This window comes from Lepidochelys kempii, chromosome 4 (genome assembly GCF_965140285.1).
Source record: "Lepidochelys kempii isolate rLepKem1 chromosome 4, rLepKem1.hap1, whole genome shotgun sequence".
Taxonomy (NCBI): Eukaryota; Metazoa; Chordata; order Testudines; family Cheloniidae; genus Lepidochelys; species Lepidochelys kempii.
Genome location: NC_136383.1, coordinates 89,787,539 through 89,814,790, shown reverse-complemented (window position 1 = coordinate 89,814,790; position 27,252 = coordinate 89,787,539). Strand labels below are relative to the sequence as shown.

At 40.0% G+C, this 27,252-nt stretch overlaps 1 protein-coding gene and 1 long non-coding RNA gene across 5 annotated transcripts in view; one reads left to right on the top strand and one right to left on the bottom strand.

The window, feature by feature from the left end:
• The window catches only part of SCFD2 (sec1 family domain containing 2), a 312,565-nt gene that overhangs the window by 279,997 nt on the left and 5,316 nt on the right, over positions 1–27,252 (bottom strand). For all 4 annotated transcript variants that reach the window (XM_073342057.2, XM_073342056.2, XM_073342055.2 and 1 more), the window contains exon 2: positions 25,025–25,193. In XM_073342057.2, the coding sequence (XP_073198158.1) occupies positions 25,025–25,193 (169 nt within the window). The remainder of the gene's footprint in view (positions 1–25,024; positions 25,194–27,252) is intronic.
• On the top strand, positions 434–14,191 carry LOC140910630 (uncharacterized). Its single transcript, XR_012158675.2, has 6 exons — positions 434–560; positions 4,301–4,383; positions 7,994–8,138; positions 9,077–9,173; positions 9,885–10,129; positions 13,742–14,191. It is a non-coding gene; the product is annotated as an uncharacterized LOC140910630 (long non-coding RNA).

Below are 27,252 nucleotides of genomic sequence, written 5' to 3'. Positions count from 1 at the left end.
CAATGCATGGATTTTTCTAAAATCACCACATGCAAATGGATATATTTGGAAAAAAAACAACAGATATCCAATATTAAAGAATATATATGTTTTCCTGAATAAATTAAGCTTATTTCCCAGTCATTCCAAACCCTCAAGCCACTTGGTTGGTGTAATCTGCTCTAGACTCAACTGTGCCTGTGTATTTTGGCACAGTCTCAAAACTTTGAGGTTATTGTTTGATTTATGTGCCAAAAGTCCACAGATAAAGAACTAGTGACAGGCTGCTAGCTTCAGCCTTTACATGGGCTATTTGGACAGACTTGCCCCTCACCCGCTTTCTGCATTTACTCAAGGAAGACTGTGTCACATCAAGATCAAGTTATCCAATTAGCCTATTGTTAGCATAACTAGATTGATAAGTCTAGCAATTCACTGAAAGTCACTGAAAGTGCTCTTGCCTTTGTTAAAAACATAACTTTTCTGTGTCTGAACCACATGAAACATTTTTCTTAAATTTGCATTTTTCTACAGAGTGAAAAGCAATGTTTAAGCAATAATCACATGGCAGAAGACTGAAGGTAAGACTCAGAAGAAGAAATCACAAGTTTGTTTTTAATCAAAATGAAATAGGAGCACATCAGAAAAACAGCAACAGATTTTGTATGAAAAAACTAAAATGGTTTAACATAGGCCAATGCAAACCATGAATATGGGTATTAGCAGCAAATGAGCCCTATAGTCTTTTTATTTTAAATGAAAATGTATCTGAAAGTAGGAGCCTTTTATAAGATGACTTTGATTAAAGTGGAAAGTCCGATAGTTCTGAATCTTCAGCCAATGTGTTATAGAATGAAATTAAAGAAAAAGAAAATTCATGCTGAATATCCAGAAAGTTTCCTGAGAGTGAGGTCTATTAAACTGTGGAATGTCTCTTAAGAGAAATGGTCGAAGCATCTTTTGCTTGAATCTTTTAAAACTAGACTGCCTAAGACTTTAGTGAATACACAGTAAAGGATCATTCTTGAATTGACAGGGAGTGAATTAATGTAAATGACCTCATAGACCTTTTCCAACACTGGCTTCTATGAGATACAGAAGAGACTTATTAGGTGATTAGGAATTGCCAGAGTTGTTGGGCAAATGGTCTTTGTGCAGTTCTAGTTTCTAGAATGTTTTGATATCCTTTTATATTAAAGGCATTATATAAATGTAATGTTATTATTTGATTCGGTTATATTCATTATGTTATATGTCAAATGAGAATATCATTTGAAAATTAAACTAATATGCTGGCTCTATTGGTTAGTGTAGTTTAATTCCAGTTTAACTATCCATAGTAGCAAAGAGAGCTTATACTGAGAAAAATGCAATAAATCTTATTTCCAGGAAGATAACAACAGATCTATAATAAGCTGACTCACACCAGCGTATCAGTTTGATGAAGGACTTTAAGGAGGACCTTGCATTTTAGCTCCTCTTACTGCTGCACCACTGTGTGGCTGAAGGGGACCAAAAAAGAAAAAATATGCCTCAATTTCTTTAAGAGAATAAGTTTTTTGGTACAAACGGATTAACTGGTTTAGGCATACATTTCAGGGGCATGGTGTATTGGAGACAGTGGTTTTTCAATTGGAAACAGCTGTGAATAACCCAAGGCTTTAACATTCCTGGAATTCTTCCAAATTCTAGTGGTGACCAGGATTTGGAGGTTTGAGACCAACTAGTAAGAATATTGTTTTATTCAGTTAATTGATGATGGAAGAAGGTTTCTTTTGGGGGGGGGGGGGAAGGAGACAATCTATCAGCTAAAGTGTGTTAATAGTTTTCAAAATATGTTATGCTACAACATTTTTCAAAACACCACACTCTTAAAGCAAACAGGAAAAGTCACTCAGAAGACCCACCACTTCCTCTCACCAGTGGTGCCAGTTCCATTCAAGATAAGTTTCTCTTCTTAATCAGATGAGAATGACTAACACAGTAGTTATGTGCAAGGAGTAAATGGTACCTATACATTTTTTTTAAACACAAAAGAACAGCTACAAATTTCCCCAAACAAAAACCTATATATTTGTTACCAGCCTGGGGTTCACAAGCTTCATTATTAGTAAATATTATTCCAAGTATTCTTTAACAAGACAAAAGATCCAGCTAATATTTTAGCTTTCTGTTCCAGAAAGCATTGGAAAGACAAACCAAGATCTGAATTAGTGAATTCTTAAAGATCCAGTACAGATCATTTACTTTAAAATGTATTCATAGCATTTAGTAGATAAAATCAGGGCTTTGGAGCTGTGCTCCAGCTCCGCTCCAGCTCCAGGCAAAAACCTGCAGCTCCACTGCTCCGGAGCTCTTCCGTGGGCTCTGCTCCAAAGCCCTGGATAAAATACAAAAAATTATAATACAGGCTGCCTGTCAGGCCTCTCTTGGGTACCCACAGCTTTAGAGGTAGCTGAAAGAACAAGGAAGCCTTTTAGAAAAAGTTCTGTATTATGGTCAAACATGAGCTTGCACATAGGTCTGCACTGTGACTCTCCCCAAATGAAATGGAGTATTTACAAATGTATGCTGGTTAAGAATAAACAAGCAAATTTTCAAATGACCAGTAGTGGTAATTTGCTGTAAGAATCTTGACAGGTTTCAGAGTAACAGCCATGTTAGTCTGTATTTGCAAAAAGAAAAGGAGTACTTGTGGCACCTTAGAGACTAACCAGTTTATTTGAGCATAAGCTTTCGCGAGCTACAGCTCACTTCATCGGATGCATAAAGGGGAAAATGCAGTGAGGATGTTTTATACACACAGACCATGAAAAAATGGGTGTTTATCACTTCAAAACGTTTTCTCTCCCCCCAACCCTAGCAGGAGAGTGGGGTGGGGGGGAGAGAAAACGTTTTGAAGTGATAAACACCCATTTTTTCATGGTCTGTGTGTATAAAACATCCTCACTGCATTTTCCCCTTTATGCATCCGATGAAGTGAGCTGTAGCTCGCGAAAGCTTATGCTCAAATAAACTGGTTAGTGTCTAAGGTGCCACAAGTACTCCTTTTCTTTTTGTAAGAATCTTGTTCTCCATATACCAAGAGAGTATAGGAATGCAGGTAATCAGACAGACTTTCATCATTTGACTACAGAATAGCATCTTTTCTCTTGGCTGGTCTGCTTGCATTACCTTTAGCTGCATGTTCAGAGAACCTATAGACACTGGGAAGTGCCAGCCACCATCAGAGAATTTGAAGTTTAAAGTAATTTATACCACATTTTTTAATTGTTTTATTACATCAATGTTTTGAAGGAGTTAATTTTGTAACTAACTGCCATGCACAGCACAATGGTGAAAATTTACATGTATGGAGAAGCATGTACATTAAAACATACAATGTACTTAATCGTAAAAGAATTAGGCATGATAAAGGGGAAATTATTTGCTTAGGAGCGAAGAAAAAATATTTAGTTTCATAAGATGTACTTAAAGATAACTGCATTGAGAGTGAAATCCTGGCCCTGCTGAAGTCAATGGAAGTTTTGCCAATGACTTCTACTAAGCCAGGATTCATCTTGAGTCTTTTAAACGGGGAAGTTATTTACCTTTGTAACTGGAGTTCTTTGAGATGCGTGGTCCCTATGTATATTCCAGTGTGGGGTACGCATGCATGCTCTCGAGACTGGAATTCTTGCAAGCAGTGCCAGTTGGTCCGTGCCTTCCCCCTGCTCTCCTTGTACTCTACACAGAGGATACAAAGGGTGAGGGGGACCAATGGCTTCTTCAGTTCCTTCTCTAATGCAAATCTAGCCAAGATCCAAACCAGAGGGGAAGGAGAACGGGTAGTGGAACGCACATAGGGTACATACATCTCAAAAAACTCCAGTTACAAAGATAAGTAACTTCCCTTTCTTCTTTGAGTGCTGGTTCCTATGTCTATCTATTCTACTGTGGATGACTGACGAGCAATACTCAAAGAGGAGGAAGGTGCAAGGATGCAGATAGTATAGCTACTTGTAAAACCGCTGCCCCAAAGGATGCGTCAGCAGGGAGTCTTGAACTAAGGCTTAATGTCTCCATGAACTTCAAGTAGCTGCCCTGGAAATGTCAAGCAGGGTTAGCTCTTGAAGTAAAACCACTGAAGCCGCTTCTGCCCTTAGAGAGCACGAGCCCTCACCCCATGTAGGGGAGGAAGCCATGTCAACTGATAACAGTATAGGATACAGCCAGAGATCCATTTAAAGATCCTCTGAGATGGGATAGTCTAACCTCAGACATGTTCTGCCACAGCAATGAAAAACCTACGCGACATTCTGATCGGTTTTGTTCTTTGCAGATAGAATGTCAATGCTCGTCACACGTCAAGGAAATGAAGTCTCCTCTCCTCACTAGAGGTATGGGGCTTTGGAAAAAATACAGGTAAGTGACTTGCCTGGTTTATGTGAAATTCCGAAACTATCTTAGGCATGAATTTCAGGTGTAGGCAAAGTGAGACTTTGTCCTTATGGAATATTGAGTATGGTCATTCAGCCATTAGGGCCCTGAGTCCACTACTTGTCTGGCTGAGGTGACAGTAATGAGGAAGGCATCCTTCACTGACAAGAGGGACATGGAACATGTAGCCTGTGGTTCAAAGGGTGACTTAATGAGTGCTGAAAGCACTCATTTAAGGTTCGCAATGGGGGAGTTGGTTTCTTTACTGGCAGAAAAGTTCTGATCAAACCTTTTAAGAAGCAGGCTGTCCCTGGGTAAGTAAAGATCGAATGACTGTCTGACAGTGGGTGACAAACGCTGATTGCCACGAGGTGAACCTCTACAGAACTAAGGGAAAGACCTGCCCTCTTGAGAGTAAGGGAGCCGCGCTGCAGTTGGAGGCCTGGGCCCCGCCACTCCTTCCTGAACATTCTCCCTCTAGTGGGGAACGCTGCACAGTTTGTGGACCACTGAGGTAGACTTTTCCATGTTCAAACAGGGCATGTCTACACTGCAATTAAACGCCCATTGCTGGCCTATGTCAACTGACTCAGGCTCGCGAGGCTCAGGTTAAGGGGCCGTTTCATTACAGTGTAGATGTTTGGCTTGAGCTGGAGCCAGGCTCTAGGATCTTGTGAAGTGGGAGGGTTCCAGAGCTCTGGCTGCAGCCCAAGCCTGAGTCAGCTGTGGGTTTTAATTGCAGTGTAGACATACCCACAGACTCCTAGGGATGATATAAGATGAAATAACAACAGTGCAAGGGCTTCTAAGCATGTCCTGCCCATGAGAAGCCAGCCATCTAAATACAGGAAGATGGTGAAGCTGCTCCATATGAATTCTGCTGCTACTATTAGAAATGCTTTGGTGAAGACTCTGGCCACAGTTGCTAAACCAAATGGATGCACCCTGTATTGACAGTGGTTGGGCTCCACCATAAATCTGAGGAATTTTCTGTTGGCAGGGTGAATCTCCATGTGAAAGTATGTATCTTTCATACTGAGAGCTGTGAACCATATGCTCTTCTCCAGGGATTGTATTATCAATGACAATGTAACCATACAGAATTTTAATTTATGGAGAAAAAAAGTTGAATTGTCACAGGTGAAGAATAAGCCTCCACCCTCACTTCTTGGGAAGTAGGAAACATTTTGTATAGAACCCTTTTCCTTGATGTTGAAGAGGCACTCACTCTATCGCTCCCCATTGGAGGATAGATTCCACCTCTTGGAAAAGGATCTCCTTGTGAGAATGTCCCTGAAGTAGAATGTGGAAGGGGTTTTTTGAGGGAACAGGGTGAGGAACTTGATGGAATAACCAGAATGAATTATATCCAACACCAACTTGTCCATTGTTATTGCAATCCAGCTGTGAGAAAAGAGTAGACAGACACAAAACGATGTGGGAAGATTGGGTGGAAACAGCATCAACAGTGGTTCATAACTCCCGAATGCTAACGGCATTGCTACCAACCTCAATGCAGTGTCAGCTGCAGACTGCAATGAAGGTCTAGCCACCAACATGCCTTCATTGATAAAGGTCTGAAATTGAGCCCTGTCCTGCTGAGGTAACTTGTTCTTAAAATTTTGGAATTTTGAGTAGTTTAGAAAATTGTATTTAGTCAACAGCATTGGATAGTTCTACATTCTAAAGTGGAGTCTAGGACATGTAAACACCTTTGTTGGTATTGGCAGATCCAGTGCATAGTCTTCCTCTTCTGTTGGGTCAGGAGGAAGCTCTAGTGGCTCTCTTGATGGGCAGAGATGGTATGACTCCCTATTAGATCACACAGAACCTGGCTCTGACTGAAGCCTGATAGCTTTTCCATGAGGTGCTTTTTAAAGGAGGAATTCCTGTGCCTGTCAATTCCAGCTAAGGAAGGAGTGACAGATACTGCACCTGCTGGAGATACGCACTTTCCCACGCAGTATAAGCAGCACTGACCGAGAAGGTGCAAGAGCAGAAGACTGTTTTTGAAGCCCGATGTTCTGGGCATAATCTAATTCCCATATCTGGAACGAGAGGGGTTCCCCGGAGTGAAAAATCTAACTAACCACTAACTTTACCACTAAAACTATTAACAATATAATTAAAGATAAAATTTTGAAATATTTACGGGTGAGAAGGCTGGAGAGAAGGGAGATGACCTGGACACTGGAGGTTCCAACACAGGCTGTGTGGTGGTAAGAAAGAACAGGAGCGGGGAATGGTCCGCTCCTCCCCTTATGTCCTCAGTGCAGAGCATAAGGAGAGCAAGTGTGCAGGCACAGACGAACAGACACTGCTTGCAAGAATTTTCCTGTCTGAGGTGCACAGAGCATAGGTGTACTGCACAGCATAATACACATAGGATCAGCTCGAAGAAGTAGCGTATGCCCAACACTAAGGCACCCTTCCCCCGCATATATTATTGTACTAATTTATTTATTTTGTATAATCTTTAAAATTGGCTTAAATACAGACCCAGTTAAAATGGTTTCTATCACAGTTTGGCCAGAAAATATGAATGGAGTCAAAAAGTTTTAAAACTATGCTCTAGATTAGTTAGGACAACAGCCTTCCAAATAGCCATAAAAAGCGTTTTAGGTAGAATGCCTTCAAATGCCTTTCCTAGATACAGTACAATATATAGTGAAGATGGGGGCCTTACTTAAGTTAGTTATATTGGCATGTTTAGTCACTCATCTCGAAGATGATTGATGGAAAATAAAGAAAGTTAATTCCCCCAAATCATCTCTACTGTTAGAGGAAGATCACATAGGCTGCTGAATATCATTGGAGGGAGAGTGGGGAAGATCACACACTCCATGGGTGGGGCCAGTGACTTTTTTTTTTTTTTAATAAAGTAAAAGGCAAATATTGTCTCACTTTGTTGAGGATCCTCTACAGAAGACTTAGGTCCACCTTGTTATAAGCAGAGTAGCCAGAGTCCACTCATACTAGCTGAGGAGATCCATTTTCCACAGAGGTACTCTCAAAACGTTTAAGTGATACCGAGAATGCATAAAACCATAATTGTTTTTCAGCCAGATAAGGACTATGCAAAGAGTTATGGTGTTGTTTTAAAGTTACTTTGAGATAACATTAAGTTACAAGATTGTTCTGTTTTGTGTAAAATATTGTGTTCCAATAAAACTGACCAGTGCACTCCAAAAAAAATGCATTCCCTGTCATCTATGGAGCGTGGGAGAACTTGAAAACAAACAGAATTCAAAAAGTTCTTACAAGCACAGCAGAGCAAGAAATCCTGAAATGCCCTAGAAACATCTCTGATTAACACAAACCCCACTGCAGAACACCAATAATTTCTTTAATTCTTGCTTTACAGGTAACCATTACTGAAGTAATTTTACTCCATTTGGCATATTTTTGTCCAGAGAGTGAACTGGAATGTAATAAAGTAAAAAACTGAAGTTTTAACTATACAAAAAGATTGGCTATGATTCTGTGCATATCAGAGATGACCCCAGAGGGAAGAAAAATATCACATAGCATGGTAAGGTTTACCAAGTTCTTAGAAAACTGATTGTATCAGCTGCCTCTCAAATCTGTATTACAGATAGATGCACGTATGAGGCAGAACGTGTGTGCCGTCTCGTCTGCTGTGGTCAACCAACATTCTAAGAGAGTTCATAACTTGCCAAACCACCAACAAAAACAGTATCTGAAGTTTTAATCAATCATTTCCTGCAACCCAGCATCTTGTAAGTTTGCTAGGACAAGCATCTTAACCACAGTCCTACTTAATGCTGATCTAGAAGAGTGTGCTCAGACATACAAACACACATGAAGTTCCTAGGCTTTAGAATGTCAAAGTTTAAGATGTATTTTAGTCTCTGTGACATGGAACAACTTTACATGTTAATCGCTGTATGTGCAAGATATAACCCAGCTGTCTAGGGAATAACAACATATTTCAACTCAGCTCACTGTATCCTCCAACTTCACTAGTAACAGTGTGAGACTCAATGTAGTTGATCTGTGCTAACCCACAACAAGAAAAATATCCAAGAATCCTAGAAAAATTATCTTTGGAACCATATTATACATTCTAACAGTAGTCAAAAATGCATATTATTCCTAAAAAGAAAGGGCAGGCACAAACTAAAAGCTAGAATTTGGTTCTAAATCTGGGATTATAAACCTCTTTATTTGGACAGACAAATAAAGCATTTCTGTTCAGGCAAAACACTTCATTGTTCAAATCTAACCACAAATATTAAAAAAAATGCATAACGCGCACTGAATGCTGTCTGAAATATTTCTTAAAGAGTATCTAAACTTATTTGTATACAAATTCTTCTTCTTTTTTTTTTTTTAAAGAGGCATGGTCAAGTTTTTGCAATTCCTTAAATAAAAGGTGAAACACTGTAGACAATATAGTATTTTACTATGTTAAACAGAAATGAAATTGCACAGTTTAATGACACCATATGTCAGACAGTAGTTTAGTGAGCTATGAGCTCTCGCCGCCTTTCTATTCTGTTTAGTTTAGCTGTTCCCAAGGCCATTAATATTCACTTGAACCTGTAAACTTCAAGGTCAAACGAAGGTGAAACATAAGCAAACCATATGATGTGAAGCACTTAACACATGAGCCATTTTGGCAGTATTTGTGGTCCTCTATATTCTTCACTTTCAGGAATGTTGAGAGACAAGGAAGAAGACAGCATACAGTAACTGAAGCAGAATTTGTAATTCAGAGGATTTGGACTGTGTTACTGGCACCTTTTAGAGAGGTACATTTTAAGACAGATGACAGTAGCTCCCTAAAGAAATTAGACTATTCAGTGTGGTTTTATATCAGAGCAAATGGGTATAGTTCTTAAAGAATTCTACCAACAGAACTATATTTTACAGGAAGAAATATAGAAACAACAGTGAAAATATGTACTATGGGGCAGGAATGTTCTTATTTTTTGCATGCAAAACACCATATTTGGCTGTAGCGCCATACAAGTAACAATGAAGTTGATCTGCCAAGCAAACAAACAACAATGACCAATGTACTACCAGTAGTTCGTTACTAACAGTAATTAATACAATCCTCCAGCTGAAAAGAACAAATTGCTATGCTTAAAGAATAATCTGGACCGAGTGTCACAAGAACCTTCCTGCTTACCAAAGGCTGCGTACATATTTTTAAATGATTGCAAAAGAGATTGTAAGCTCCCTAGGGCAGGGACTGTCTCTTATTATGCATTTGTGCATGACTAATACAACAGGACTCCCTTCTCAGTTGGGGCCTCAAGGCGACAGTGTAATATAAACAAAGTACAGTATAAAAAAAGTATCAATTACAAGGAAACATCATACTTTAACTCTAATTTCAATGTCAGGAGCCTAGGAACATTTAATATTAGGGCTTTTAGGATCTTGTGATATTCAGTGGAGACAGGGAGAGGGAAGGGCTTTGTTTACATATCTGAGTGTCTTTTCTTCATCTGCAGTCAAGAAGTAAGTCTTCATTGAGTAGCAAGAAACAACAACAACAAACGCTAGAAATAAGGAATGATCTTCACTTGAGACTGAAATGCTTTCCACATCTGAACCTCACACTGCAAACTCCTTGGAGAAGCCTGACAGATACTGCTAGTTGGCCTTTTTTGGAATTTCAGTAGAAACCAGTCATTAAGATGCTTTTTGTATAAAATACCAGTTGGAGGATACAACTCATCTTTGACAGTACACAGAGGTATTTAAAAGTGAACTTCAAAGGAAGAAGTAGGGTTTTTAATTTGCACCCTTTATGGATGTAAAAAAATGGCCTTGGAGATTTTAAAAATAAATTGTCTAACTTTAGAGAGACACCTCCCTACTTATCCATTCTTCTCTTTTATCTTGTCTGTTCCCCACATATCCACTGCTCTACTAATATTGCTTACTGTGATTTATCTGCTTCTTCCACAACCATCTTTGCACCTCCTTCTGTGCTGCCTCATGCATGGAACACCTTTCCTGAACTGATCCATAAAGCCACTACCTTCTCATCCTCCAAAACTACCTTCTCATCCTCCAAATTCTTCCTCAAGACTCACTTCTATGATAACTAAAAGAAATTGATTAACTAATAACCAGTGGACTGAAGGGCACTCAGGTACAGGTGATGTGTATTTGTTTTAATAATGTATATAAAAGTTATGTTCATACCCTGCTTGTCTTCTTATATGGTATACTGACCACAGGCAGGGACTAAGTCTTCCTGTGTGAGGGGAAGGTGCCTTCCACGTTATGGGCAGTACAGACATACTAATAATTTTTTTAATTGACTTTCCTGTTTCTACTGGAGGTCTGAAGTGCAAAGTGAGAAACGTTCTAACCTCTCAACTGAATCTTCAACAAAGAAAGCTTTTCTCTCAGGTGTTCATCAGGCATCTGAATTAAATTGGTATAAGCAAAAATGGATAGAACAAAAAGCTTAAAAAAAATCAGACTAAAAATTCCTTCTTCTCTTAGATGTCAATCTCTTGTGATGCCATAAAATCCACTAGTTCTCTAGGCCATGGAATTCTCCCTCAAAAAGAGGAAGCGTAGACAGGATATTTCTAATGTTTAAAAACAAACTGTAAAAATCCTGAGGCCTACATTATTCAGTAGAGAGTACACAGCTATTGCAGTCCCTCCCTACTCCCCCACCTTTGCAATATCTTTCAGGACTATATGGTATTATGTTTATTTATCACTGTGGGACAGCGACTGTATGCAACTCCAGGAGGGAGGGTTATCACAGCTCCTCCAGAAATCAAAAACACTAATGGGGGGTTAAGGTGAATCACTTAGATTGTAAAACACCGCCCGAGAGGTACCACCCTGTGGAGATGCTTGTATATATTGGTTCAAACTTGGTTTTCCAGAGACCAACAATAAAGCAAGGGGTTTTTATTTTTTTTTTATTTTTTAAAGATTGGGTTTAAACTGATTCAGGGCCTTCTTTCTGATCCAGCAAATGGATAGGACTTTCTGTCCAAGGGAGGCCCCAACCGTTGAGGAAGGGTTAGACTGACTATGACCTACTAGGCCCCATAAAATTGATGGGTGACCCTTGGTATGTTCTGCATAGTTTTAAAACTGTTCATTGTTTTTACTATGTTTTCTTTGTAGTGCTTGCTCAAAAAGAGCTGTGTGGTAACTTGTAACTGCTGGCAATACACTCGGTTCGTAGTCCTTGGAGGGAAAGCAAAGGACAGGCACTGGGCATTAGGCAGTCACTGGGTTGCTGGGGATATCACGGTGTAAGGCCGGAAGCCTTGTTGTGTGCAGCCTTAAAGCCCCCAGTCAGAAGGGAGTAGGACAAGGGTCCCTGCCCAGAGACAGGCAACGGCTGGAGACCTGAGAGGCAACTCCTCTCCTGGAATGGACCACAGAGAGGGGATACCCTGAAATTGGGACAGCCTACTTTATTCACTATGGAGCAGAAAAAGCCAAGGGCACAAATCATCATCATTGTTTAAGTACTGCAGTTCACCTTTAAATGAGTTAACAAAAAACACAAAAATTGCCACACCAAATCAATAGTCCAGTTCTCTGTTCTCAACAGTGGACTGTACCAGATACTTCAGGAGGGAATGCAAGAAACCCCCCACTGGATGATTATGGAATATCCTGCCCATACCGGATTTTTTTTCCGATGTCATATTGGCAATGAGCGTATACTGTGACAGTAGTCATAACAGATTCCCCTTCCTCCTACTCTGAGGAGCAAGTGAGCAGCTTTTTTCTACAACAGTTGGGCTGGAGGCTACAATTTGACAGACATTAAGCAATCTAGTCCCAATGTGACTGAGCATGGTGAAGTCCACATGCAAGAGAAATGGGCACATTTTCTAGATAAGCAGAACATAATAGCCACTCTTACCCACTATAACAATACAATATGGGCCTTAATACTGAGAGATTATGCCAGCATAACCCCAAAATGCCACACCTGTTTCTCTAGTTATGGCCAAACTCCCTAAAAAACAGTATGCATGAGCACGTCAGCAAAACCCTTTACTCATAAGCATTGCTGCAGACCTGTCCAAGTTTCAACTAGTTGCCTCTTATCCCAGTTAAATTATTCTGTAAACATTTTACTCATACAAGCTGCGAGAGAATTTTATAGAGAACACCAGACTGAGTTATAATTGTAGGAATCTAGTTAACCGAAAGCTAACAAGTCAGATATTTTGCACAATACAAGACATATTAAAACTCTTGCCAAGTAACTCTTCACAAAGTGCATATTAAAGAATCACTTGTCAGGGATTTTTGGACAAAGCAAATGAATTATGCTAAAAATAAATTTTGATCCTTACAACATATGTATTACTTGGGAATTCTACATGTAACATAATAATGATTTAAAATAACCTCTGTTCTTGTCACAGAAGGCTATTTTAATAAAAACAATTCCAATGAAAGAGCAGTTAATAATGAGGTGCTGACAACTGAATCTACATTCAGGGATTATATTCAGAGTGCCAAATCCATTTTTACAGATACACTAGCTAGTTATTCAATACATGTCCTTGATACATGTAAAAATAATATTTTGGATCACTTTTTGCAGGAGACGTGGATAATATGACTGAAAATGTTCATCAAACACTAAAATTGTATTTCCTTCTATTTGTATAAAACAAGAAATGGAAATTCTGATACATGGAATGCCAGGAATCCCCTTGCCTCTGAATGTTTTCTATTTGCAAGGCCACCTTTTGGTACATGATCCTCTGACCTCTCTCTAGTTCTCTGGCCTTAAATACAGTTACCGAAGCAACCTCCCAGCTAGGAATTCATTCCACTGTAGGCTGTGAAGCTGCTGTGTGTGTAAATGCAAGGGGATGTTTTTTCATCACAGAAGGCGAAATGATCCTTTAACTAAATGACACAGCAGCCACAAACTTTATATGAATTTTGATGATACCGATCTGTTACAACACTTTTTCTGCAAATCCAACTATTCTAGTAATAGAGACTTAGAGCCCCCAAAATTAAATAAATAGATGCATTAATCTAAGGCAGGTTCCACATTAGCAAGGTCTACTATTTTAAATTTGTTAAGTATCAGTGTAGCTCCCCACTGACTTCAATGGAGCTACGCTGATTTACACCAGTTGAGGACCTGGTCCTCTGGGCATAGAACATGCGATATTTATTTTCTTTCCTACTTCAAAGTTGTATATGTCATTACCTCAGTACAAACTAGGACTGCAAAGCAAACCATGGTCTTATTTTTGACCTCATGCAAGCCTAATCTGGCTGATTGTACCCATCCAAACTTAATAAAGCCTAAAGCACTAACTTCAGATTCTGTTTCCATACTCAGAGTGATCTGCCAACAAGACAGAGGTAACCGTTCCTACCTTGCTCAAGATCATCCACTATTCCGGAGTTCCTATCACAAAGGACCAGATGTATAGTGCCTACCACAGGTTGACTAAAACACAGAATTTTGACCTACACCAAGATATTTGGATTTTATTTGGGTTTATGCAAGTCTTCAACACTGGCAATCTATGTTGGAGGAGATATTTCCTATTTGAGCAATTGTCTCCTGTGCCACCCCCATGCATATGTGCTTGCATGCATGTACAGACAGACAAGAAAAGGCAATGGCTTTCACACAAAAAAGACAACTGAGGGATGTTGCTACTTCGCCTCATATCCACTATCTCCTTGCTATGACTAAAGCATAGCTCCTTTTAATCAGCATTTTTGAATTTTCTAGCCTCTGTAAGAAGTTTTTGAAGCCAGGACATGGCCCCTTGTCAGTAATATGACCTACAAGTTTCACTGTCAAGTTTCATTTCCTTCTTCTCAATGGTAAATCTACAGCTTGGACTAAAAGTTGAACTACCAACATTTTATATTCTATTGCTGTTTCTAATAATTAAAAATGGCTTAACACTTATTTTTTTTAAATAAATACATTAGGGGAACAACTTAAGTAAGGCCTGAAATATCCACTTTCCCACAGTGAATTGGAATCTTTCCTGGTTGAGTATCAAACTTCTCCAGAATCTATGTTAAAAAAAAAAAAATGAAGAGATTAGCAAATATCATCCAGAGATGGAACACTGGATGTGGAGGGATCTGAGCTACTACACAGAATTCTTTCCTGGGTGTCTGGCTGATGAGTCTCTCCTTTTGCTCAGAGTCTAACTGATCATCCTGTTTGGGGTGAAGAAGGCATTTTCCCCCAGGTCAAATTGGCAGATGTCGCGGGGGGGGGAGGAAGGTTCGCCTTCCTCGCAGAGTGGAGCAGGGGTCATTTGCTGATTTGAACTAGAGCAAATAGTGAAGTAAATCTTTAAAACAAGATTTCAGGACTTCAGTAACCCAGCCTATTACAGGAGTGAGTGGGTAATGTTCTGCAGCCTGCCATGTGCTGAAAGTCAGACTAGATTATCTTGATGGTCTCATCTGGCCTTAAAGTCTATGAGACTAAAATTCTGTTCTTCATGGAGCCAATTAAAACCTTCCAAACATGAACTGAGTACAAACCAATGCAAAGCTGTCTTCCAAAATCTGAAGACAGACAGGTCTTGTATTTCTGCTGCTGCTCAGAGCTTTGCAAGCAAGTGAAAACTGACCCACTTTGTTAATTTTCACTGCTGTTACTGGGATCTGGCAGAGCAGCTATGAAATTGACAAAAATCATGTCAATGGGTATGTCTACACTACCCACTGGATCGGCGGGCAGCGATCAATCCAGCGGGGATCAATTTATCGGGGGTCGATTTATCGCGTCTAGACTAGACGCGATAAATCGACCCCCGAGTGCTCTCCCGACGGCTCCTGTACTCCAGCTCCACAAGAGGCACAGGTGGAGTTGACGGGGGGAGCGGCAGAAGTCGACTCACCGTGGTGAAGACACCATGGTGAGTCAATCTAAGTACGTCAACTTCAGCTACATTATTCACGTAGCTGAAGTTGCATAACTTAGACCGATCCCCCTGACCCCCCAAGTGTAGACCAGAGCTCAGGCACCCTGGTATATCTTAGGAAGGCAACCAGCACCACCAGTAGAGCAGGCAGTGGAGCTACTGACTGGGAATTAGAACCCATCAGAGACTGAAGGACAGTTAAAGAAAGGTCCACAGCCATCATCATTCTCACCGAACTGGGGTGCGAATGTGGTGAAAGAGAGGGAAAACGTTCCTTCTCCCTTCCGGCAGCCAGAGGGGATGGGGGTTTCAAACTGAACAAAAACCTACTAGCCAGAGGCTACAAAAGATGGCATCCCTGAGAAATGTCAAGGGGCAGCTTCCCAGTAGGAAGCCCACAATGCAGCCCACTCCTAGAGGGTGGGAATGGGGAAATGACCTGACTTGTCACTGGACAGAGGGACCCCTCATTTTATAAAACAGAGGATTAAATTAGGTGCCTAGTAAAAAGGATATGAGGTACAGAGAAGGCAGAAAAAGAGAGAGACCAATTATTAAGTATTTTATAGTACCCGCTAGTGTGCTAAGCGCTTCACAGCATACAAGTACCTGCCCCTTACAAGGGTCTTACAAATTAGAAATGGGAAGCAGGGAGAAATGAATGCTTTCAGGGAGAACAGTGGAGGGACAGAAAATACAAAGGAAGAGGCAGAAGAAAAAATATGGGGAGTAAAGATGATAAAAGAATGGAAGGAAAAAGAAAAAAAATGAGGCACACTGAAAACATCACTTTGATATATTACAGGAACATAAAAAGAAAAAAGGTGTGACGCTACGGAGAGAAAGAAGACCTAACAAAAACGTGAGAGATGTAGTAACCTATGTATTAAACAGAAAGGGATTGCCAATGCTTTGGAATTAAATAATTCTTTTTAAATGTAGGAGTTGTGGCATTACAGTATTTTGCTGCCTGGCTAGTAGACTTAGTTTTCAAACCGCTAAGTGCCAGATAAATGTTTCATGCCTTGAACTTAGGTTTTAGCCTGTATAATTTGCAACAGCAGACACGGAAGCTTTGGTTTGTAAACAAACAAACAAAAAAAAAAAAAAAACCACCTTGACAGACTCTTAACCATACTTCAAAAAACTGCAACAAAATGAGTTGCCAACCATGAGGAAGACCCTTGTTTTCCTTCCCAAATATTGCTCCCTCCTCAAAATAAGAAGCTTTTGTGTGTTCTTCCCATTAGTTTATTATATCATCTTTTTCTCTTTTGAGAGAAAGCAGGTTTATTCTACTGTATTGGCTTCTGAATCACACTTCCACTCATACACAGGCTATTCTGGTACCTAGCAGAAGAGCCAAGGAACAATTCCACAGTGTGTAATAAGGCTGATATATACAACTGCATTTTGGAATTTTCATGTCAACCTGAAGGCAGCATACAAAGTAAAGTGGAAACTAGTCTTTGAAGAGTACCTTACAATATTAGCCAAAATTACACAGATAGTAACATTACACAAACACTAGTGCCCATGTTGGCTGCTTAGAGGAATTTTGTAAGGATATGAACCCCTCCTGTTCCCTAAAAATTATGAAGCGGTAAAGGAAAGCGTTGCCACACCTGAGTAACGACTGAAAATATAAAATATCTAAGGGAAGAACCCTAAAGAACTGACAAACGAAACAGAATTTTCAAGTCAGGTTTACTAGTAATAAACAAGGTTGAGTCTGGTTAAAGATGGATGAACAGATCTTTTCCACAGCTCTAGAAGAAATGCTGCTACAGTCCACACACAGTAAGAAGAGTCTTTAAAAGCTTACCATTTCTTTGAGGATGGAACAATAAACAGGCTTTTAGGAGGGACATAATTTTTCTTTATTTTAAGTCAGAAAGGCAATTCCATGACATGCATTTTATCAAATGCGGGGGAACGAGGGACCACCCTTTCCTCAGAGTGACCAGATAATTCCTCGTGGAAGGCATCTGACTTCTGATAATTGGAGAGGCAGGAGAAGTTGACAGAGAAATCCTAAAAAAACAAGTCCGGTCTCTGGAAAAGAACCCCAAATGGTCCACAGAGTCATCCTCCTGCAGGCAGGAGGGAGCAAGGAGTTGCAGGAACATAGATCTGAAAGGGCAAGCACCTTTGATTTTAAGTATTGGATCTGCTGCAATTTCTGCTACTGCTAGGAAGAAAGAGCTAAGGGAATTTTCTGCTTTCTATCAATCCTTCAATAAACACCCACATGCACTCACCAGAACTGTTTTTCAGCTAGTATAGGCAGGGAGGCTAAAAAGCCCATTATCATGTCTGGAATCAGGATAGTCCTGAACTCAAGAAAAACCTTAAAGTTGAGGCAGGACGCTGGTTTCCAAACATGAGTGCAGTACCTCAAACCTTACAGCAGGGGGAACTGTCACACAACTGAAAAAGAGGTTTCAGAGTAACAGCCGTGTTAGTCTGTATTCGCAAAAAGAAAAGGAGTACTTGTGGCACCTTAGAGACTAACCAATTTATTTAAGCATGAGCTTTCGTGAGCTACAGCTCACTTCATCGGATGCATGCCGTGGAAACTGCAGCAGACTTTATTTATACACAGAGAATCTGAAAAAATACCTCCTCCCACCCCACTGTCCTGCTGGTAATAGCTTATCTAAAGTGATCATCAGGTGGGCTGAAAAAGAGTCACAAGACGAATCTCAACATGCCAACGCATGGGACAAAGGAAGAAAATCCAAGCAGCACTGAACTGATGAAGTGCAAGTCTGCACAATGGATAAAAGAGGAAAAGCTCAATACAGAGAGAGATACAAGAATACACATACACATATATTTTACATTTAAAGGAGCCTCACCCTCCATCATCCTGGGATATTTTCCCCCAGTCCTTCAACAATACTATTCAATTAAGCACAATCTGGATTTTATTATACTATCATCGAAGGAAACAAGATATCATCAGCTTGCTAATGATGTAATTTAGTTATTCTAATTATGAAACACAAATTTTCATTCAAAAACGCAACCGTTCTGATTTACCTTCTAAAAACCAAAGTTCTCTCTCACATGCCAAAAAAGAAAAATACAAAAAGAATTATTCAATATGACTATTATAGTTCAGTGTGTCATATTTATTCAGCATTAAAGAGAAACAGTGCTTCATATTTTTTAAACTGTGTTCAAGAACATATGTCAAAAGGACAAAGCATGTATGTACAATATCTGAATCAATGCCCTGCCACTGGAAATAAGCTTTCCCTCCACCCCCATTTCATTTTTCCAATACAGGTAGAAAATTTTTTTTCCTTTTAATGGTTGTGCTGGTTGCTCTTTTTCTTCACCATGCAAGAACAATTAAGCCTATCTTCATTAATTTGCATTATGTGTACTGTCAGAGTTGGCAGCAACAAGGGCCGGGTTCAGTATCTAGGGGTTCCATTCCAATAACACAATGCAAAACCGGCTCGAGCCCCCACCCAGTGACCTGGGACAAATATATACCACCCCCGCTGGGCGCCTTCAAGAGGCAATACTTCCCCTCTCGCAAGCACATAGTCTGAGTGTAGCAAAAAGCCTTTTAATACCAGAGAGAAACAATGTGGCATTATGTTGGGGAAACACATTCAACAGGATTCATAACACAACCCATGAGCAAAAAATCCACCCCAAGCAAACTGGGGCGTGTCCTTTCCCTTTGGTTCTTGAGTCCAGCAACCCAAAATCACCCAAAGTCCCAAAAGTCTCTGTCCCTGGTCAGGGCAGCCCCAGAGTTCAAAAGTTTATCTGCAGAGTTTTACCTCCCAATCTGGGTGGAGATGGGGGGGGTGGGGGGGTGGGTGTGTTAAGGGGCACCTTACATAGTCCAAAGCTGATGGCCCCACCTCTCCATGGGGCTCCGCTCTGCCAGCTGCCCCATGAGCTACTCTAGGCATCCAACAAACTGCTCTGCTCCACCAGCCGCTCCGCTCGCCATCCCGCAAACTGCTCCACCGTATATCTTCAGGCTCCCTCACTACTTAACACAACACTCAGTGATTTCAGCTCTGAGTAAGTTTAACTCTTTTGTGATTTCAGCTTGTAGTAGGGGAGCCTCAGTGCTGGTGTACCATTAGCCCAAAGTGAATTCAGCTCAGCAGCCTGTAACTAGACTCCTAATGGAATCAAAATTAGCTCTGATATTCCACAGTGGAGAGAGAAGGAAGTGCAATTAGCATGTAAGGCCCTCACCAGGGGGCCCATGCCACCAAGTATTAATACCTGTCCCCAGCCTCTCTCAATTCACAGTTTTGGAACCCATGTCCCTTGCCCAGCGACTGCTACTTAGTTGATGGTGAGTCCCTCCATCATAACAAAAGGCCACGTACAGTTCCACTGTCCTTGATTCCCATAATCAGGGTAATAACAATTTATTCTTCCTGCCCCAATAACAGAGACACTGGGGATCCCACAGCACCTAAAGTGACCATTTGGGCAGCTATGGCCTCATTCTAGGAGGAGTGGGCGTGCCTATGCAAATGAGATCAGCCCCTGAAGTTCTTTTACACAACTTGCCACACCTCACCACCAGATGTCAGGATGGAGCTCATCCTGACTCTGCTTACATCTGTATGATTGTTGGATGCTTACATCTAAGTATCACTGTAGCTCTAACATAGTCTTTCATCCTTCCAGCAACAATAAGAAGTCTAATGCATTAAAAACAGCACACAACTAAGATTTGCAGGTTTTGTAGGTGATGCAATGTTAAAAGGAAGTGGAAAAAATAAACATAGGCAAAGAGAGTTTCAATAACTTACTGTTAATTATGTTCATTAGTACTATTATTTATTAAACCCCAATTGAGAACAGGCACCCTTTTTGCTATGCACTGGACAACCACATAGACAGTCCCTGTCCCAGAGAGCTTACCATCCAAACAGACAAGACAGACAGTGAGGGGAAACAGGCACAAAGAGATGAAGTGACTTGCCCAAGGTCACTTAACAAGTTGATGACACAACTGGGAAGTAGTACCCAGGTCACCTCACGCCCAGACCAGAATCCTATTGACAAGGACTATCATCCTTATTGTGGTCAAAGCTTTTAACAAGACACTTAAAAACCACCACCACCACCAATACTGACCATAAGCCTCTAAGATATTTTGGAGCCACATTCTGCCCCAGATCTGCACTCAAACTGCCTCTGAGGTTATGGGGAGTTCCATATGTATTCTGCATAACTCTTATAACCACATCAGCTGCAAGGATGTAAATATAATGGAAGAGCTGGATTTTTTTAGGATTTTTTTTCTTCCTAGTTTAAATTGTAACGAAGTATTTTCTGAAATGTGAAGATTTACAATTACAGTAAGATCAGAGTACATAGCCAAACAAAAATGCTAACTGTTTAAGACCAAATGAACATGCATGTGTGCACCCACACTCCATTCAAAGATAGTATGTGCCTAAAGTTAAACAGGTGCATTACTGTTTTTAGGACTGAGGAAGAGACATGCTTTCAGCTTCAGCGTATTCTTTCAGTATGAGGCACTGACTAAAAAAAAAAAAAGTCTACCAAAAGTTTCTCAATGGATGATTAAGTTTCCACTGCCAATGTTTTATATGGGGGAAAATAATAGAAAGTTTTGTCGTGTATTGTATTTTAAACATCTGGTCTGCACTTCAAGGTTTACCGAATCACAATCCAATGAACAAGATAACCACATTTTCAGCTTGTTATTTTTACCAATGCAAACCCAGATGATTTAATAACTCTAATTGCTTTGTCAAAAATGTCTAGACACCTTAGCTACTATTGCCAATTGAATTACTGTAGGCACAGCAACCCAAATGTGAAATGTATTAGAGTATGGTTTTGCATTTTCATGGACAAAATGTTTACAGTAAGTAGCTAATGGCCCGTTTCATGTTTTATAAAAACTGTTTATCTTCTGCATACATGTCTGGCCCTTTACTGAGTTGTATATTACCACAAAGCTGGTCCAAAATGTATACACAGGAGATATTTACAAGCTCCCAAGTGTTTTGGAGGGATAAGAAAAACAAGCTATATTCAGGAAGTCACTTATATATGTCTGACCAACATGATTACAATTTGTCTAATTTGATACTGAAAACACATGATATAAGATATGGTTGAATAATAAAAGGTACCATTTAAATTTACCACATTTCAGCACCATGTTAGTCAGTATTCTTTGTTCTTATTTATCATGATCCAGTGATTAGGACATTAGCCTAGGACTTGTGAGACCTGGGTGCAAGTCCCTGCTTTCCCCCATACTCCGTGTGACCTTGAACAAATCACTGAGCATCTCTGTGCCTCAGAATACAGCTCATGATGATGTGAGAATGAATAAAGGTAAAACTGTGAGGTGATCAGATACTACGGTAATGGGGGGCCACAGACAGACTGACACCTTTTTTTCATTGAGATAAATAGCCAAATTCTGCCATCAAGTGGCCAAATGGTTCACAAGTCAACAGAATCCCAGATATTCATCCAAAGCGGGCATAAAGCGCCCCCCAAAGAACTGCCATTGTCTTTAATGAGAAAAGTAACTGAAATGATTTGAATACAAACTCGACTCCGAAAGTCTACAACTCATCTAAATGCCAAGACCAAGGTGCCATCAATATCAGCCATTCATTTTTAGAAGTGTCTACAACTGTTTCCATCATACCATTATTTCGCTCATATTATACATTCTTTGTTTGGAAGAGCAAGGTTTTTCTGCTTAATAAATATGGAGAAGCACACAGTACTGATCCAACATGGATGTCTTTAGTTCTCATTCCATAAACGGTTTCATTCTTTAAATCATAACAGACTCTTGGGCTCTTTTCAAATATTTCTTGATTAGCAGCCATTCATGCTGGAACAGCAATGTGTCCGTAATTACAGTAATGCAACAATTGTTCCTCCAACTTTTTTTTGTACTGCTAACACTATTAAAATTGAAAATTCTAGAAAAGCAATTCTTGAACTTTTTTCCTCATCAAGAGATCACCTTCAAAGTATAACAACTTAAGCAGCATATGGCATTTAAATTTTCATTTAAATCTTTAAAGAAGCCCATTATTTCCTTAGGTTTAAGAAAAGAACCCTGCTTTATTTCACCACACCAGCCATAAATTATTCATTAATTCTGTTTGCTAACCCCGTAACTGAGCCCAGATGTTTCTGTTAGAGAAACATTCCTTTAAAACGTTAAAGACAGCAAGCTGTGTGGATAGAGCTGACATTTCTCCTCCTCCCCACCACAATAAATATTAATATTAACTCAGGGGAAAAAAATATTTTTAAGTATTTGAAAATATTCTGAATATAGAAGTCAGCATTTGTGAAATGCCATTGCATTTGGCACAACCGTTCCAAAGCCATTGTATAAAGAGCCGCTGTGCCACATTAAATTACTAGTCCTTTCCCTGACAGAGGTCCTGCTACCTTCACTCCATACAGTAACTGGAAAATTTACAAGCAGAGAAACACTTCTTGCCATGCATAAACTGTACTTTATATCTATATGCCAAAGTTTTTAATTACAACTAGCATTTTTGAGCTTGCTACCACTGGCAACAGCCATTTTGATGAAGCATGAGATCACTCACAGCACTATCAGTATGGAAGCTCATTGTAGGGATTATAAATCAATTTCAGTATTGCAAATGAATTTAGGCATTTCACACTGGTCAATGTTTGTAATGTGACAGTTAAAACAGACTTGTGTTGAAGAAGAATGGAAACTGGTTTACAATAGTTAGACTTCCATTCTGATAATGTCACAGATTCTGCTACTTTCAGCATAATGGAAATGCCAACAGTAATTGAAAACTGTTTTCAAACATTTCATAGTTTATAGAAATGATTAAATAAATTGGGCCTGAATGATCCAGAACAGCAATCTGATTTGGGGATGTGAACTTTTTCAGGCCATATAGTACTTCTCCAGTTGTGAGTGATGTGGAGATATAAACATGGCTGTACAAATAACACAAGCACGTCCAGCAAGCCAAAGAACAAAGACAGTGTGAAAGGTGCTAACAGCCACTCTAGAATCTGCTTTACAATAACTCAGCAGAGTGGAGCTGTTTCCTAGGGCTTGTCTACACTGGCAACGTTAAAGCACTGCCGTGGCAGCTCTTTAACGTGGCTTGTGTAGTCCTGGCAGAGTGCTGGGAGAGAGCTCTCCCAGAGCTCTAAAGAAACCCATCTCCACAAGGGGGGTGGCTCCCAGCGCTAGTGCACTGTCTACACTGGCACTTTACAGCGCTGAAACTTGTTGCGCTCAGGGGGGTGTTTTTTCACACCCCCGAGCGAGAAAGTTGCAGCGCTGTAAAGTGCCAGTGTAGACAAGCCCCTAGAGTCTGAGGAGGCCACATTCTTAAAGCGAGGCTCAAAAGACCAATTAGCACCTTGGAAAACGGTTGGTGAAGATTCAACAAATGGTTTATTTTTGCTAACCCAGTCATCAGAGCAGTAAAGGTAAAGTTCACCTAGCTGAGCACATGTATCCCCCCCCCATGCCCAGAAGAACAGACTGAAGAAATATACAGCTGTACATTGCTTCAGAAGCTGGACCCAGCAGCACCTAGCTAGTCTGGGGTGGGAGTGGGGAGAGGGTAATGGGCACAGAGGACCCCTATGAAATAAAGGTTATAGGATGAAGCGTAGGAGATCGAGAAATTTTCTGCAAAATCTCGGGGGCGGGGGGAGGCAGGAGCCAAAAGTTGTCAGCCCAGAAGGAACAAAACACACTTGATAGCCTCTCCCAGAAAATCATGTTCCAATATGAGCTGGGGATGTGGTGGAAAAGGAAATAACCTAACATACTGGTTCCCTACCCTAGAACTTTCAGAGCACTATGCTGAGCAAGACTGGTATAACTCTGTAAGATAAAAACAGTTAATGAGCTTTTATTTTTATTTTTTTGAACGATTAGATAGATATTTTATGTTCTGTTTTCACACTGTAACGGAAGCTGTCGTAACACAGCAATTCACAGACACACAACTACATCTAAAAATTGAAATTTCAAGTTAGGTGCACTGTATACACAAAAATAAAATATTAGTTCTGAATTAAACACAGGCAAAGCAAAGTTATTTCTTTTAAATATCATTGTTATTTTTATGTGTTATCACAGAGTGGGATGGCCTTTAAAGAAAGGTGATCTTAGCCCCACCTGTGCCTAATTAGCTCCCTCTGCCAGTGAGGTGTTTGAAGCCAGGGATATGGTGATAGGCTGCAAGTCACCATGTCCTCAGGTAGAAGGCCAGCAAGCAGCTCAGTTAGGGAGAGACCTACAGGAGCAGGAAGGTTCCTGTCGGAGACAGAATCTGGAAGCAGGCTCTCCACCCCAGCTAGCTGGAACACCTGGCTAGAGATACTCACTATGCGGGACAGAAGTCTTGTGAAATAGAGGCTTTAGGAAGGGCAGGCCACAGGACCCGGCTTATCTGTTCTGATTTATTTTGGAATGTTTTAGGTTTAAAAAATAAACTTAACCTGAAGAACTGAAATCCTGCCTCTATCAGGAGCTTATCTCACCCACTGCTGTACATGTGTATGTATGGATTATTATTTCAGAATTTATTTCAATAGCACTAAAACCATAATCTTCCTTTTTTCTGGGCATAAGGTTATTGTTCTCTTCTCCTGTACCACACAAAAAAGTCTGTAATTTAAAAAGAAAAGAAAAAAAGCAGTTTTACTTTGGTTGTGCCAAGCAGCCAGGTGCTACAATATTGCAAGTTTCATCTTTAGTCTGCAGTGCAGTGAGTTCCACCATATTAACCATCACATCGTTTGTGTGGCCAGGAAGACGGGGAAGCACAGAGAATATCTTCTCTGCTAGACTGTCACCATGATGACCAACTGCCCCTGGGAAAAGATAAGGAAATAAGGAATCAGATACAAACGTGGAAAAAAACCAGAGTATTGAGAACAAAAACCCATTAGATTACTGGGGAGAGGAGATTGTTAGTCTTGTTTTAAAAGATAGCACACACATTTTTAAAGTTACTTTGCTATAAGAATCTGGGGGTATATCCAATGTTAAATTAGAAAGAACAATACTTTTTTGAAGAACTTATTTTAAAAAGTAGGATTTAAATGGACTTTTATGATTTTAGAGATGCTTGAGATTTTTTTCAAACAAGAATCTAAATTCCTTATCTAAGGAAAAAAGTGGACAAGAAGACTTCCAGTGGCTATTTAAGAAACAAAAACAAACAAAAAACCCCAAAACACTCACCACACTTTTCTTACCTAAATGAACAGTGATAAACTAAAACTTCTCCTCTTATACAGGCCACATGCCTCCTCCAGGAGTGTGGCTTTGCATAACTCCTAATGTGGACCTGTCTCTTTCTGGCATAATGTGGCTCTGAATGTCTTTTCTTGGGTTATTTCTGACCAGTTATATTAGCTTGCATTTGTCCAGAAATAATCTCATTTTATTATTCCCTGGCCAGGTTCCTAATTTTCTTTTTTCCCCTCCCTTCAGATTATTTGTGTTCTTTCTGGTATTAGTAGCATCTCTCAATTTAGTACCATCTACATATTAGTACATATTTGGAGGGAAAATGTACAATTTCATATAGAAAGGGCAAGGACCATATCTCCTTGGACATGTGATACAAATTATGATTTGTAACTCAATATTGTAATCATCCCCTTATTCTGACAGATGGCTTCTCTTTGAATGGCAACTACCTCACAGTTAAATTATTACAGTTAGTAGTAGTTTTAGACTTCTACTGTAGGGATTGACAGCAGCTGAAAATATTTCAGACAGGATCAAACACAGTACTGTCTGACAAGATGTGGGCTGTGTTCAGATATAGTTTGTGAGGAATCTGGCACTTATTAATTAAGCAAGCTGCTATATTTAGAGCTTTATGGAGGCATTCGCGAATTCTTCAGCAGTTAGTTACAAAGTGCTATAGCAGTTTCAGAGAGATCATCAAAATATGATGGAATAATTTGAATGTTCTTTTGATGCTTAAAAGAAAGCAGCACCCAGATAGTTTAGCTCAGGGATTTGACAATTCCCATGCTTGGAAGCAAACTTAAATAATAGCTCAAACCTTTCCCATCATCCAACATACTGTATATTTGATCTACACTGCTAGCTCACAATGCCATATAAACAAACAAGGAGAGTTGCTGGCTTTTTATATAAAAGAGACTACAGCTGTTAAGAACACTATTTTGAAACAAAATGCATAGTTCATCTTGCATGGGTAATCATAGATTTTAAGGACAGAAGGGATCATTAAATCAGCTATTCTGACCGACTGTACACCACAAGCCATTAAATTTCACCCCGGTACCTTTGCATTGAGCCCCAATAATTTGTGTTTGTTATGGAAAGACTTTGCTGGACAAATGTGTGTTTTTAAAAGGTGATGATTTGTTGCATAAGGAAGATGGTAACCATTCCCAGCGTAGGGCAAGCCATGAAAAAATGGAGCAAACTTACCTTGCAGAAAAGTGGCATCATTATGGCGGGAATCTCATGTCAGACTATACATTAGCTTTCTTTTCTGCTTATAACCAGACCCTATTTTCTTGGTTCTACCTCCTCTCTCTTTGAGTAATGCTACATTTACTAAAAATACCAGTGACTAAAAAGTCATGGACAGGTCACAGGCAGTAAACAAACATTCACTCCCTGTGACCTGTCCATGACTTTTACTATACAGGCAGTCCTCGACTTTCCAAGGTTCGACTTAAGACGAACAGCACTTATGACGTTTCTGAATTGACACCGATTCAACTTACGACCATTGGTGTTGACTTTACAACACTCGGTCCTGCAATGGAGTGTCTTGCAGTTCCAAGTGACAACGTTTCGACTTATGACAAAATGTTCAGGAACCAATTGTGTCGTAAGTCCAAGGGCTGCCTGTATACTCCTGACTACAAGTTGGGGGAG